Genomic DNA, 14,827 nt, shown 5'->3' on the forward strand with positions numbered 1-14,827 from the left:
CCTGCTGGGTTCCTGTAAGTGCTGTTGTTGGGATGGATTTATGGAGGATCTGTGGAATTCACAGCAGTTCAATTGTAGTTAATCCCTCACACCTGTGTAACAAAAGTTAATTTTTAAATTTTGAGTTCAGTGTTATCGCTTCAGAAATTAAAATACATTTCTTCCTTTATCAATTATATTTAACCTTCTATTTCCAGTAGAAGGCATCAGCAGTAAACACTGAAATCGCAGCATGACTTTTCCTCAAACTCTTCAAAACACAGAGTCACACTGCTTAAGTTCAATATTTGTATCCAAATCTGCACCAAGACAGAGTTGACACAATAAATTTTTTTCAGTTAATGCTAATAATATTTCAAATGTCATGTGTGACAAGTGGAGAAGCACAGAGAGATTGTGAGTACCAAAATAACCTGAAATAGAGTTACGCACTTTTCCTCTAACTAACCGCCATCAGTGTGTTTTAATAATAGTAATGATGCCAACAGAAACTTGTCACTGATGTGTTCTGTTCAGCAATAAGCCAGCAGTAGCAGGTGTAAGGTTATTAGTTCTTCTAAAAGTAAGTCTAGCAGTTTGGCAGCCATCCTGAAATACATCAGCTGATGGCAGCTTCTTCTGCGTCACACTGCTGTCTGACTGCCACATGAATGGTTTGTGTTTCCTCTGCAGGTGAAGGTAGAAAGTGTGTGTGAGCTGATGTGGATGTGAATTCAGCAGCATGGATCAGTGTGAGGACAGAGAGGAGGGAGTCCTTCCCTGTAAAACCACTCTGTGTGGGGAACATGAGAGCCAGACCAAAGCTCAGAGGTGAGATGAGCATCTCTAACTGTTCATGACTCTTCTCCATGTCACAGCTCAGCACTCACATCACTGAAACTTCATTATTCACAGGAACCGACCTGGACCTGAACCCAGCTGTGTGTCCTTAAAAAGTGACTCGTCAATGTACATCCCTGTAGGTTTTAAGGAAGGACACCATTCTGCTGCAGAAAGGTAATCTGTATCTCATTTATTTTAAAGGACAAAAATCATCTGCAGAGAGGTGAGCTGTTAGTAATATGAACTTTTTGATAGCTATCATTTCGGTGGCTGTTGAAAGTAGGAACATAGGTAGTCCTGTGCAGGCCAAATTAAAGTGTGAGACCGTTCTCGTTACCGATACGTAACTGTTGTAAAGGCTCACCTTTCAGCACACTCCCTTCACCAGATGCACCTTGGGCGTTTATCAATATGCGTACTTGTGCGTACTTGCGTTCTCGTGTACTCGTGAAACGTCATCAGTCGGAGACCAAGTACTGTTCCAATTCGAAGTACGCATCACGCCGAGAACGCGAAAAAGTCCCGGATGTGTTCTCGATCCGCCCATTTTATCGAGCATGCATCGGTGTAGACTTGGGACAGCTAAATATCCCAGAATGCATTTCGTCCAAAACTCAACAGCGGACTCCCGCCACATCGTCGCCCCCCCCGCTCGCGGTCTTCTCACTACTCAGGTTAAAGAAACCCCAGCAGCTGTCTATAGTATTGAGTGTCCACTAGAATAGAAATAAAAGCGTTCTAACATCTCACCTGCTTGTTTTTATTAAGGTATGTACACGTATGTACATGTACACTATTTTTATTAATAGAGGTTTCACTACTGAGGTTAAAAATGATATATAAGTCACTTAGATCACTTCTAAATGTTAATGTTTGGTTCATTTCAGTGTTTTATTTGTTCCTGAGTAAACCGGTTTGGCTGTGATTAAAGTTAAGCTTCATAACATGTTACTCACAGTTAAATTAGGAGGGGACGGCAGTAAAAACTCCGGACCTGTGACATCATCACGTACGCAGGTGTTCCGACTGTACAAATCACAGGTCCGTGCTCGCGTACTTGAGAATTGAGAAACATCCCACGAGTCCGTGCTCGCGTTCTCGGCGGGTACGTACTCACCGAGCACGCGAGTACGTACTCGCGTACTTGGGCATTGATAAACGGCCCTTGTTTCTTTTCCTCACCTTTAAATGGCTGTGGTGCTTGCACTTAATTGCACTCACCTGTCACTCGTTATAAGGACTGCACTCACCTACAGCTCACTCTTTCTTCACTCCCACACAGGGCGGCAGTCCATCTGTGTCTTTCTTTATTGATTCTGAGAATAAAAGGAGAACCCTGTGAATGACTGATGACTGCTTATTCTCATTTTAATCGGATGAGCCCATGATGATGACAACTTAAACTCCGAGCCTTCCTTCCTTCATAACAGTAACATACCGATGATTTGTCACGTACTGAGGTGTCTCATAGAAAAGGGAAAGCTAACCTTCCGCGCCCCTATGATACGCGCCGGGTTGTGGATGGAATCCAATAGAATGACGCTCTCGGCTGTAACACATGTTCCAGCTGTGTATTCCAGCTCTAACCCTAAACTTAATCCTAACCCTGACCATAACCTTATCCCTAACTTTAACCACAACCTTAATCATATTAGATAGTGTTTTCCAAAGCGATTCATGATGAGAAAGTAAAATAAATGTACATGTGTAGATTCAGTCCAAACAGTTCTCATGTTTCCTCCCGTTTCTGAACAGGTAACATAGAGATGTGTTGGGGGGCCAAAAGCGTAACATACCGATGATTTGTCACATAGTGTAACATATTACGCTGGGGATGACAATGTTTGTCTGGGTGATGCTCTGTTCTTACGCTGCCAGTGACTGTTTGGAGTTTCTTTATGCTGATTTATCTTTAAAGAGTGACGGGTCAAAAAATCGCCTCATTTATTTTAAAGGACAAAAATCATCTGCTGCAGAGAGGTGACCTGTTAGTAACAGTGACACTGTTAGCTGTCAGTTTGGCATCTGATTTAAATGAGCTGCTTGTTGTTGTTTCATGGCCCTAAACTGCATTTCAAAAAATAAGGAACTGAGCAAGCAGTACCTTTATTCTCTTACATATACACAAGATGTACATTTAACCTTCTGCAGCTTATTGTGGGACCATCCATAGTCCTGCATAGTGTAAATGACTGTATAATTTTGGGTGGTAAATCACAAACACTAGTCTGGATTTTCCTTCTGGTGGTGCATGGCCTGCAAACCAGGTTCTCTTATGGATGACGAAAGTCTTCATCAAATTCTTTCGCTGGAAATGAAAAAACAATTTTCTTGTCTGTCTAACAGGATCTATGGGAAACCTGCAGAACTTACATCTGACACAAGCAGTGTATCTTTAAAAAGTGACGGGTCTAAAGGTCGCCTTATTTTCTTTAAAGGACAAAAATCATCTCCTGCAGAAAGGTGAGCTGTTAGTAACACTGACGCTAGGTTAGCCGTCGTCAGTTTGGCGTCTGACTTAAATTAACTGGAATAATAAGGTATTAAGGAATTCCTTTATTATATAATATATACACAAGGTGTGCATTTAAACTTTGCAGCTTATTGTAGGACTATCTATAGTCCTGCATAGTTTAAATGACTGTGGGTCACATCATAAGGATCACAACTCTCCTGGAGAAGAGCGAGCTGTTAGTAACACATTTTTTAGATCTTCTTTAATATTGTAGGCTAAGTGCAGCATAAATACTGTCATTCCCTAAATACCATGTAAATCCAAGTCATGCTTACTCATTGGTTGTACCTTGAACTAAAATTGGTTCACATTCTTAGGAATCTAGATTACAGAAAACAACAGCAGATTTTTGTGCAACAGTTCTGTTGCATGTTGAAGAATGTACATATCCATTCAGACACAATGAACTCAGGCACTGGACAGTTAATTAGTTTATTAGTTAGTCTATTGAAAGTATGGAATGTCCATTGATACTGATGCTGGTTGGTGATAAAAGAAATCATTCTGAATGAAAAACCCCCCACAACAAAACATTGACTGCATTAAATTTTGCACACATATGCTAAAGTCATTTGACAAACAAAATAGAAGGTGTCAGGTTGAATTTATGCAATGATTTTCCATGGAATAACCACATAACTGCTTATCAGGTGTACAATGTTGAAAAAACACCAAGCTGAGCAGCTGAGTATCAATGGGAGCAGCAAGAGTGGCACACTTTTACAACTACAAGGAGTCATATGTAGTCTAAACACTTCACTCTTGTTCAGATGTCACTTACTTTGTCTTTCTCCCGTGCTTGAACTAATATTCGTGAGTCCTCCACAGACTGGACCAGGAAAACTCAGAGGTTTCTAGTGGTCATCTTGTCCAGCAGCATCAAAAACAGCTGGACTCCGTATTTATGGTACGTACATACAGTATATAACAACCACTTTTACATCTATTATGTTCAGTCATCTCCATGTTGCTCATTGTAGACCAGTGGATTGACAGTGTGTTCAACACTGATCTGGTTTCATGATGTCAGCATTAGTTTGTCATTAATATAATAGTCATATAATATTTTGTTCCAGCTGTTAGAAGACAACATCATCACATTTGTGAAGAATGAACTGAAGAAGATACACCAGATTCTGAGTCCAGATAATTTAGAGCGGGAGGAAGATGATATGTTGGAGAATGACAATAAAAAGCAGAGGAGTAAAAGCAGAGAGGCATTTGTGACAATTGTGTTGCACTTTTTGAAGAGAGTGAAGCAGGAAGAGCTGGCTGACCGTCTGCAGAGCAGTAAGGGGATTTCTCAAAACATTTAGAATGCTGCATAAATTTAAAATTTAAAAATGTCTCAAGACTCACTGAATTGAATTTTTGGGATATTTCCTGAAAATCAAATTAATGTAATTTATTTATTTTTGTGTTTTCAGAAATGTTTGCTCCACTTTGTCAACGTAAACTTAAATCTACTCTGAACAAAAAGTTCCAGTGTGTGTTTGAGGGGATCGCTAAAGCAGGAAACCCAACCCTTCTGAATCAGATCTACACAGAGCTCTACATCACAGAGGGAGGGACTGCAGAGGTCAATGAAGAACATGAGGTCAGACAGATTGAAGCAACATCCAGGAAACCAGACAGACCAAAAACAACAATCAGTCTACACAACATCTTTAAAGCTTCACCTGGAACAGACAGACCAATCAGAACAGTGCTGACAAAAGGAGTGGCTGGGATTGGGAAAACTGTGTTAACACAGAAGTTCAGTCTGGACTGGGCTGAAGACAAAGCCAACCAGGACATCCAGTTCATATTTCCATTCACTTTCAAAGAGCTGAATGTGCTGAAAGAGGAAAAGTTCAGCTTGGTGGAACTTGTTCATCACTTCTTTACTGAAACCAAAGAAGCAGGAATCTGCAGCTTTGAAGACTTCCAGCTTTTGTTCATCTTTGATGGTCTGGATGAGTGTCGACTTCCTCTGGATTTTCACAACAATAAAATACTAATTGACTCCAGAAAATCCACCTCAGTGGATGTGCTTCTGACAAACCTCATTAAGGGGAAGCTACTTCCTTCCGCTCGCATCTGGATAACCACACGACCTGCAGCAGCTAAACAGATCCCTCCTGACTGTGTTGACATGGTGACAGAGGTCAGAGGGTTTACTGACCCACAGAAGGAGGAGTACTTCAGGAAGCGATTCAGAGACAAGAAACAGGCCTCCAAGATCATCTCACATATCAAGACATCACGAAGTCTCCACATCATGTGTCACATCCCAATCTTCTGCTGGATTAATGCTACAGTTCTGGAGGATGTGCTGAAAACAAAAGAACAGAGAGAGATGCCCCAAACCTTGACTGAGTTGTACATCCACTTCCTGGTGGTTCAGGCCAAAGTGAAGAAGGTCAAGTATGATGGAGGAGCTGAGACAGATCCACACTGGAGTCCAGAGAGCAGGAAGATGGTTGAGTCTCTGGGAAAACTGGCTTTTGAGCAGCTGCAGAAAGGAAACCTGATTTTCTATGAATCAGACCTGACAGAGTGTGGCATTGATGTCAGAGCAGCCTCAGTGTACTCAGGAGTGTTCACAGAGATCTTTAAAGAGGAGAGAGGACTGTACCAGGACAAGGTGTTCTGCTTCATCCATCTAAGCATTCAGGAGTTTCTGGCTGCTCTTCATGTCCATCTGACATTCTTCAACTTCTGTGTCAATCTGCTAGAAGGAGAAACCTCTGCATGGTCTAAAGCATTTCATAAACTGAAACTCCCAAACTGTGGTGGACAATTTCTCCACAAGAGTGCAGTGGACAAGGCCTTAGAGAGTCCAAATGGACACCTGGATTTGTTCCTTCGTTTCCTCTTGGGTCTTTCACTGCAGTCCAATCAAACCCTTCTACGAGGTCTACTGAAACAGACAGGAATTAGCTCAGAGACCAATCAACAGACACTCCAGTACATCAAGAAAAAGATCAGTGAGAATCTCTCAGCAGAGAAAAGCATCAATTTATTCCACTGTTTGAATGAACTACATGATCGTTCTCTAGTTGGGGAGATCCAACAGTCCCTGAGTTCGGGAAGTCTTTCCACAGAGAAACTGTCTCCTGCTCAGTGGTCAGCTCTGGTCTTCATCTTATTGACATCAGAAAAAGATCTGGATGTTCTTGATTTGAAGAAATATTCTTCTTCAGAAGATGCTCTTCTGAGGCTGCTGCCAGTGCTCAAAGCTTCTAAGAAAGCTCTGTATGTTGTCATAAAGTTTTCAGGACCAATTTACAAGGAAGATAAAGACTTTATTATCTGTTTTCTGTGTATTTTCTCTTAGGCTGAATAACTGTAACTTGACAGAGAGAAGCTGTGAAGCTCTTGCTCTGTCTCTCAAAGTAGAAGGCTGTGAGCTGAGAACTCTGGACCTGAGCAACAACAACCTGCAGGATTCAGGCGTAAATCTGTTGATAGCTGGAATGAAGAGTCCACACTGTAAAGTAGAGAAACTCAGGTCAGATACATTGTTTGTGGTTTAATGTGAGAGCTGTTTGTTAATTTGAACCTTCATTGAATATAAAAAATAACATATACTCCTGAATTTCTTAAAGCATTTAAAGTTTTCCAGATTCATATCGAGATTTACACATTTAGTTACTTGTTTGTGGAAAACTTTGGAATTGTCTAAATTAACAATTACTATTATCATTATTATTATTTTACAATTTGTTTATCTTCAATAACTATCAATAATCTTTTTTTAAGTTTTAGCAGGTGCAGGGATTATATTTTATATCTATCTATCTATCTAATCATGATTAAAAGTTTAAATCAGACATTTTAAAAATACTTTTCTTCTTCTAATTTACTGTCTCTTCAGACTGAGAGCTTGTAACCTTTCAGAGAGAAGCTGTGGTACTATGTCATCAGTTCTCAGTTTCCAGTTCTCTAGTCTGAGAGAGATGGACCTGAGCAACAACAACCTGAAGGATACTGGAGTAAAAGCTTTGTCAGGTGGACTAGGAAGTCCACACTGTAAACTGGAAACACTCAGGTCAGAAATCATCAATTGTTTAGTTGATAAACATTTTGAAATCTGGATTGCATAAGTAACTAACCCAAGCAGGGGTTAGTTACTTATGCAAGTTTGAGGTTTTTTTTAATGTCTCCATTTTTTTCTTCTTTAATTCTTGCCCACTAATAATTTGAAGATTTCTTCTTCATTTGATTTTTGAACCTTGAATTTTAATCTGGACTAAATGTTTCTTATCAAAAGTGAAAACATACAAAAGTACAGTTTAGTGAAATGTAATGTTCACTTTCCACTGAAATATTTCAACACAGATATCTTGATGCAGGCTCAGTCATCCAGGTATGTAAATCCTAAAAGGTTGATTCTGTTCATCTGGACATAGTGATAAACAGAATCAGCCTTTTGGGATTTCAACACAAACTAGAAATTAAATTGGTTCCAGTTCATATTATAACCAGAATTAATTATAATTTCAATGTTCGTCTAACTTTTAATTTATAGTATTTATCTCATTAAAATTCTAGTTTGTCCTGTACTTTTTTGTGCTAATTATCTGCTGTTCTCTAATAGTATCTGTAATGATTATTATGTGCAGGCTGTCGGGCTGTCTGATAACAGAAGAAGGTTGTACTTTTCTGGCCTCAGATCTGAAGTCTAATCCCTCCTGTCTCAGAGAGCTGGACGTGAGTTACAATCATCCAGGGGAGACGGGCATGAATCTGCTGAAGCAGCTGAGACTTGACACTCTCAGGTACAGAGAATGTCTCATAGCATGACACACATTTGAACACCGATGACTTATCAAAATAAAGATGTGAAGCGGGAGCTTTTATTTATTGTAATCAAAAAGTAAAGTTATGTGTTTAGTTTGTGGAGAGCAGATTGCTGTGTTAAAGGATCAGAATTTGAATTGCTGTTATGAGACTAGAGAGTATCTTCATTTCCAAAGCGTAACATGAAGACGATTTGTCATGGCCTGAGGCTTGTCACAGTAACGCGAACGGTATCTTTCCAAGTCCTGATGAAACACTCTGCATTCTTAATTGCAGCCTGTAGAAAGCCGTTTTGCTTGGCTTTTTATTTGCTTCACTGATTTCTATTGCAGCCCTAACCCTAACCTTAACCATAACCTTACATTTACAGATTCATTCCAACCCGTTCTCATGCCTCCTAATGCGAAACATACCGACGATTTGTGACATAGTGTCGGTATGTTACATGTTGGCATGAGAACGTGTTGGACTAAACCTGACTGAATGGGAATGGACATCTGAACCTTTGCTAGCAATGCTGCAAATGCAATAAAGATGTTTTTTAACCAGGCGTTACACATCCAGGGATGGAGCAGTCAAGATAAGATTTTTGATTTTCAACAAAATCACAAAAACAGAGTAAGCCATTCTCTGATGGGGAATTTAACACAGTGTTTAGTGGATTCTGCCATGCTAATATGCCCTGAGCTGATACTTATCTGTGTTCTGAGCCCTGCATGATGAGAGCAATTCCAAAACAAGTTAGAATGAAATGCACATGATTTCATTTCCCTTCACTTGCAGTTTACGGAAATGCTCCAATGATGTTCAGATTGAACAAATTGATATGCAGTCTGATTCAACTAGTATCACTGCTAGGATGGGGCGATCGTGGCTCAAGAGTTGGACGTTTGTCTTGTAATCGAAAGGTTGCCGGTTCGAGACCCGGCTCCGACCGTCTTGGTCGTTGTGTCCTTGGGCAAGACACTTCACCCGTTGCCTACTGGTGGTGGTCAGAGGGCCCAGTGGTGCCAGAGTCTGGCAGCCTCGCCTCTGTCAGTGCGCCCCAGGGCAGCTGTGGCTACAGTGTAGCTTGCCATCACCAATGGGTGAATGACTGAATGTAGTGTAAAGCGCTTTGGGGTCCTTAGGGACTAAGTAAAGCGCTATACAAATACAGGCCATTTACTGCTAGGATGGTATTTTTCTCTCAAAGAGGATCTTCCACATATAGGTAGACTTGCTCAGGTTCTCTATGGATCTACATTTATATGTCAACAAACAAACACAGGAATGAAATTTAACAAATCCAAGTACAGATTCTCTGTCAGTGATGATCACCTGTCTGCTGTCCTTCACATTTCCACCTCAGATATTGGACCTGACATTAATGGACTAAACAAAGAAACTAGATTTCTCTCATTGAACAAGAAAAAAGAACCAAAAAACTGAAGCAGTTAAACTAAAGACAAAATAACAATAACACTTTGTATAAAATAAAACTGTGAAATTTTGTATAAATATGAGTATTGATGAAATAGCTTTTAGTATGTTGTGACTGTACTTAGGGTGACTGTAGCACAGGCCAACTACTGATAAGAAGAGTAGGTGGTTTGATTCCTGGCTGCTCCAGTCTAGATGCTTCCTCTCTCTCTCTGTTGGACTGCACAGGTTTTTTTTGTACAGGTAGCTGTATGTTTTGGGCCTCTGCGCACCTGTGGAGGCATACAGGTGCATTGGTGAACCCCTTTTAACCTTAGCTTGATTGTCTTTTTAATTAGGAAGTCTCCTGTTAAAAGAAATGTTTTTTTAAACTACATAACTGTGTGATGTTTAAGTTAATGAATGATCATTTTGAAAACTGGAGATTACAGTGATGATCTAAATAATGGTAATTATGAATTCTGCTCTAATAAAACAGACTTACTAGAAGATGACAGCCACAGGATAAGACTTCAGAAGCATTTTCTTCAAGTGTATTTGTGAAAATGTTGGACTGTTCCTTTATCAGTGTCTAGCATTATGTGTATGAGAGCGATGTAATGTCCATGTGTGCATGCTGGAAGAAACTGTGCTGGTCTGACCCCCCTCCTCCTTTCAGGGTGGAGCCTGCTGGAGTCCAATGGCTGAAACCAGGAAGTTTGAGGAAGTGTAAGTGTGTTTTTAATGTGATTCATGAAAACAAAGCAGCACACATTCAACCATCTTCAAACTGTCACATCACTCATTCACATCTTTGATGTCAGGAGTCATCATCAAAGTATCAATGAACAGATGATGGATCAATAACTGCAGCTGGATTGTGTTTGTTCTCTCCATCAGATTCCTGTCAACTCACAATCGACACGAACACAGTATACAGAAAACTCAAACTGTCTGACAACAACAGGAAGGTGAGACAAGCAAAAGAAGTCCAGCCGTATCCTGATCATCCAGACAGATTTGAACGGCCTCAGCTGCTGTGTAAAGATGGTCTGACTGGCTGTTGTTACTGGGAGGTCGAGTGGAAGGGAAAGGTTGAGATATCAGTGAGTTACAGAGGAATTACAAGGAGAAGAGACAATGATTGTTTGTTTGGATGGAATGATCAGTCCTGGAGTCTGAGCTGCTGTGATGATGGCCGCTACTCTGCCTGCCACAATAAGAAACAAACATCTATCTCCTCCTCCTCCTCTGTCTCTAACAGAGTAGCAGTGTATGTGGACTGTCCTGCTGGCACTCTGTCCTTCTACAGAGTCTCCTCTGACACTCTGATCCACCTCCACACCTTCAACACCACATTCACTGAACCTCTTTATCCTGGGTTTGGAGTCTGGTCCTCTGGTGCCTCAGTGACTCTGTGTGTAGTTTAGTATAAGTAGTGTCCTAACGGATAGTTTGGTCTGTACGTCTGTACGTATGTCTGTCGCTTTCACTTTGAAACATGTTTTCAGATTTATGGATTCAGCTGATGTTTTAAACTGTTCTAAATGAGTTTTTGTAAACTTCTTTCCTGGCTTTGGAAGTTTGTTGAGCAGTCAGGGTTCATCTTGATTTTTATTTTTCCTTTTGTTAGTGTGATGAAATCATAACTAGATTTTATCGTGTCTTCCCTCAAATTTCTCTGTCATCATAACTGGGAGAGGCTTAAATGGGAGGACGAGGTTCAAGTGAACCATGCAAGGAGGCACACTACCAAAATAAAAAGCAGCCAAAGTGTTGATGTTCAACAGAAGTGAACGTAAGTAAAGGTGCAATAATAATGTATTAAGTGATCAGCGCCCTCTAATGGCCAGAGAGAAGATCTGATCATCAGCACTGGTGAGCTCATGCCATTGTAAAGGATCCTTTGTCAGTCCATCTGGCCATAATTCACAAGGTTCTCTACTCCTGCCAAAGTATCAGTCATATTTTATTGAAACTTGCACACCTTGATGACCTAACATACACATATTATATTAACCATCATCTTTATCATTGCATTAATTATCATTTCATCCAAGCATTTATTGAAGCTGTTGGCATTATGTTATAATTTGTTATAAACATGTTAATATGTGATTACAATATGTATATGTCATTTTGTTTAATTATTGATACTGAAACAGGTCTGATCAGGTTGGTACAGTTACTGGGTTAGGATAGTTGCAAAGTAGTCAATCATTTTAAATAAACCCTTGAATCTCTCCCTTGCTTATTATGTTCCGCCATCTAATTTCTTACCACAGTAATTTCACCTTCCTCCATCTCTTCCTCACTCTGTTGCTGGGACTGCTGTCCCTCCTTCTGTACTTCTGCACAGCTACTGCTAGGAACAGCAGCCTCCTGCGACTGTAAGGCCTGATGATTAGTTGCTGGTACTACTTTTGACGGTGCAGCAGCAGCAGCATCACAACAGCCCTGACAACTAACATGTCGGTTAATCTGACACATTTTATTGCAGTTAATTAAATTTTCTTTCTTTTTATTAAATGCTGTTCTATAAGGTGCACAAGCACACAGCAAAGGTAGAGGAGGGCCCAATTTTTTAAGAGATTTGATTGGCTAATCCAGTGTCACTAATGAAAAGGCTGGAAATTTAAAATATGTTTAAATTTTTCTAAATGAGATTGTTGGGAAAATACTGTCACAGTCACAGCCGTGAAAGCATTTAATTCAACCTGAGTCAAAATAAATACAGTATCACAAAGTAAAACTGCTGAGAAAGTGCTCTTTTAAATGGCAAACAGGTATGAATGATTATTTCTCTGTGTGTTACCCTGTGGTAGAATGTGTTCGGGTGTACACCCAGGATCATATTATGACTTTAAGATATCACTGTGTCAGTATGGTTAACAGCAGTCATCTGTACAATTATCAAAGGTTGATTTAAAAACACTTCATGTCATCTACGTTCATTAAACTGACTCCACGCAGTTCATCTTCTCACTGGCAGAGGGACATAACTCACCATCTCACCAGAGTTAAAAGAGAAATTGGTGACATTAGTGCTGCACATACTGATCTGATTAATATAGAACTTCATGTTTCTTTGATTATATAAATTTTTAAAACAAACTTAAAAAAAACAAAAAAGGAACATGTGAGGCTGAATGTCATTCATATTTATACATTGGGTGTACAGTAATTGGATGTACTGTAAAACAGTCATATAGCACCGTCCACAATGTAGTTTTCATTATTTGGGAACAAATCAAAGCAAATACCTAAATGTAACCTCACTGTGAAATTTTACTCCTACTGAGACCTTCCCTTCTGAGCAGCTTCCAAAAATGACTCAGTAAGTAAGAGCATGTGGATAGACTGGAAGAAAGGTTGGGGGGAAACTATCATATGACCTGTCCATTTAGACTGAAACTGATGTGAGTAGTTTAGATGCAGGGTGCTGTGCTGCATGACACTGACAGTCACTTTTACACAGTGAAGTGTGACACAAGCAGACTGACACTCTGGGTTATTTCAGTAAGTCTACAAACATACATCAGTGTGACTATGAAACCACAAAGCATCACATCTGAGGTTTAGGGAAAAAGCTCCCACTTTTCAACAAAGAGAAAACATGGATCCGTTATTGATACTATATCTGACCTGCTGAAGGTTTTCTTTATCACACTCTCATTTTCTTCTCTGACTCCTTGTCATGTGAGCCTGAAACAGTCTGTTATTCCTTCCAGCTCTCCTCTCTCCTATTGTGTCCCTTTTGTCTTACTTCTCTCTATCACCTTTTCTATCCCTTTGAAAAAGTGAGGCTCCATAAATGTTAAAGAGGTGAGTATTATTTCTTAGTTGCAGTGAATAGATAGAAGAAACTGTAGAAAACTAAACAGGAGAAAGAAGAAGAGAAATAACAATTTAACATAAACCAGTGACACACTCCGGGGCCTGATCAACCCTGGCAGGGCCTCCTTGGATGAGGGTGTCTAGTGATAATGGCCGAAACACCTGATGAATCCAAGGTCCACTACTGATGATGTGTCCCAAATCTTAATATGATAATCTAGATCAGATCTCTAATCCCTAAACCTAACCAAGGAAAAAAATGGCAGACTAGCTTGCGTAAAAGACAGAAAGTTGAGGCACAATGATGTGTGCTGCTGGCAAAGTTTCTGGGCTGCTTTCCTCATAAAGGCCATCCTTCAAGATTTTTTTTTCCATTTAAAGCAATGCATTATCAGGGGTTGTAACATCTAGTCCTTTTACTGAATCATTTCCTCGTTCATATAGCTGTTGTCAAATCTCATATCAGAGCACATTAATCTACAGTTGATTACAAACACTGAAATCCAACTTATAGATTAGCTTGCTTCCTGCAGACTCTTTATAAAATGAGTGCTATTATCTTCCATCTATCATCAGTGTAAAGGCAGTGATCTGTGGACACACTGGATTCAAAACTCTTGTTCAGTGATACTTTAACATGCAGACTAGAGGAGGATCCAAGGACTGAACGCCAACCACAGCAGCCTCATGTTCCACAATCGTCTTTGACTCATGCGTCTGCTGACATGTTTGAAAATATTATTCAGACGTGTTGAATTGGCCGAAAACAATGAATTGAATCTCACACTCAAAATGACAAAGTGTCAGAAAATTTATCTGCACACATTTCATTCTGAGAGCTGAGTGTAAAAGCGAAGCTCTCAATTTACTGGTCGATCTACACCCCTACCCTCACCTATGGTCACGAGCTGTGGGTAGTGACCGAAAGAACGACATCGCGAATACAAGCGGCGGAAATGGGCTTCCTCCGAAAGGTAGCTGGCCTCTCCCTTAGAGATAGGGTGAGAAGTTCAGCCATCTCGGAGGGGCTCAGAGTAGAGCCGCTGCTCCTCCACATCAAAAGGAGCCAGTTGAGGTGGTTCGGGCATCTGACAAGGATGCCTCCTGGGCGCCTCCTGGGCGACGTTTTCCGGGTATGTCCCACTGGGAGGAGGCCCCGGGGCAGACCCAGGACACGCTGGAGAGATTATATCTCTCGGCTGGCCTGGGAACGCCTTGGTGTTCCCCCGGATAAGCTGGAGGAGATGGCTGGGGAGAGGGAGGTCTGGGCTTCTCTGCTTGGGCTGCTGCCCCTGCAACCCGGCCCTGAATAAGTGGAAGAAAATGAATGGATGGATGGATGGATGGATGGATGGATGGATGGACATTTCATTCTTAAAATTTGATTAAGGAAACAGCTCAAATTAAACTAAAGGATTTCTTTAATATGCAGTGACACCAGTGTGAATTCAAAGTGTCAGATTACAA

General features: G+C 40.5%; 1 protein-coding gene across 1 annotated transcript; it reads left to right on the forward strand.

The window, feature by feature from the left end:
- Positions 1-751: 751 nt before the first annotated feature.
- LOC100706171 (protein NLRC3) lies at positions 752-11,777 on the forward strand. The gene is made up of 11 exons (XM_013265908.2): positions 752-810; positions 895-996; positions 3,169-3,285; positions 4,166-4,244; positions 4,414-4,627; positions 4,765-6,574; positions 6,657-6,830; positions 7,197-7,370; positions 7,945-8,100; positions 10,203-10,252; positions 10,424-11,777. The coding sequence occupies exons 2-11, from the start codon at positions 947-949 to the stop codon at positions 10,951-10,953; spliced, it is 3,354 nt and encodes a 1,117-aa protein (XP_013121362.2). The 5' UTR covers positions 752-810; positions 895-946; the 3' UTR covers positions 10,954-11,777.
- Positions 11,778-14,827: the final 3,050 nt, after the last annotated feature.

The sequence above is a fragment of the Oreochromis niloticus genome, linkage group LG23 (genome assembly GCF_001858045.2).
Source record: "Oreochromis niloticus isolate F11D_XX linkage group LG23, O_niloticus_UMD_NMBU, whole genome shotgun sequence".
Classification (NCBI taxonomy): domain Eukaryota; kingdom Metazoa; phylum Chordata; class Actinopteri; order Cichliformes; family Cichlidae; genus Oreochromis; species Oreochromis niloticus.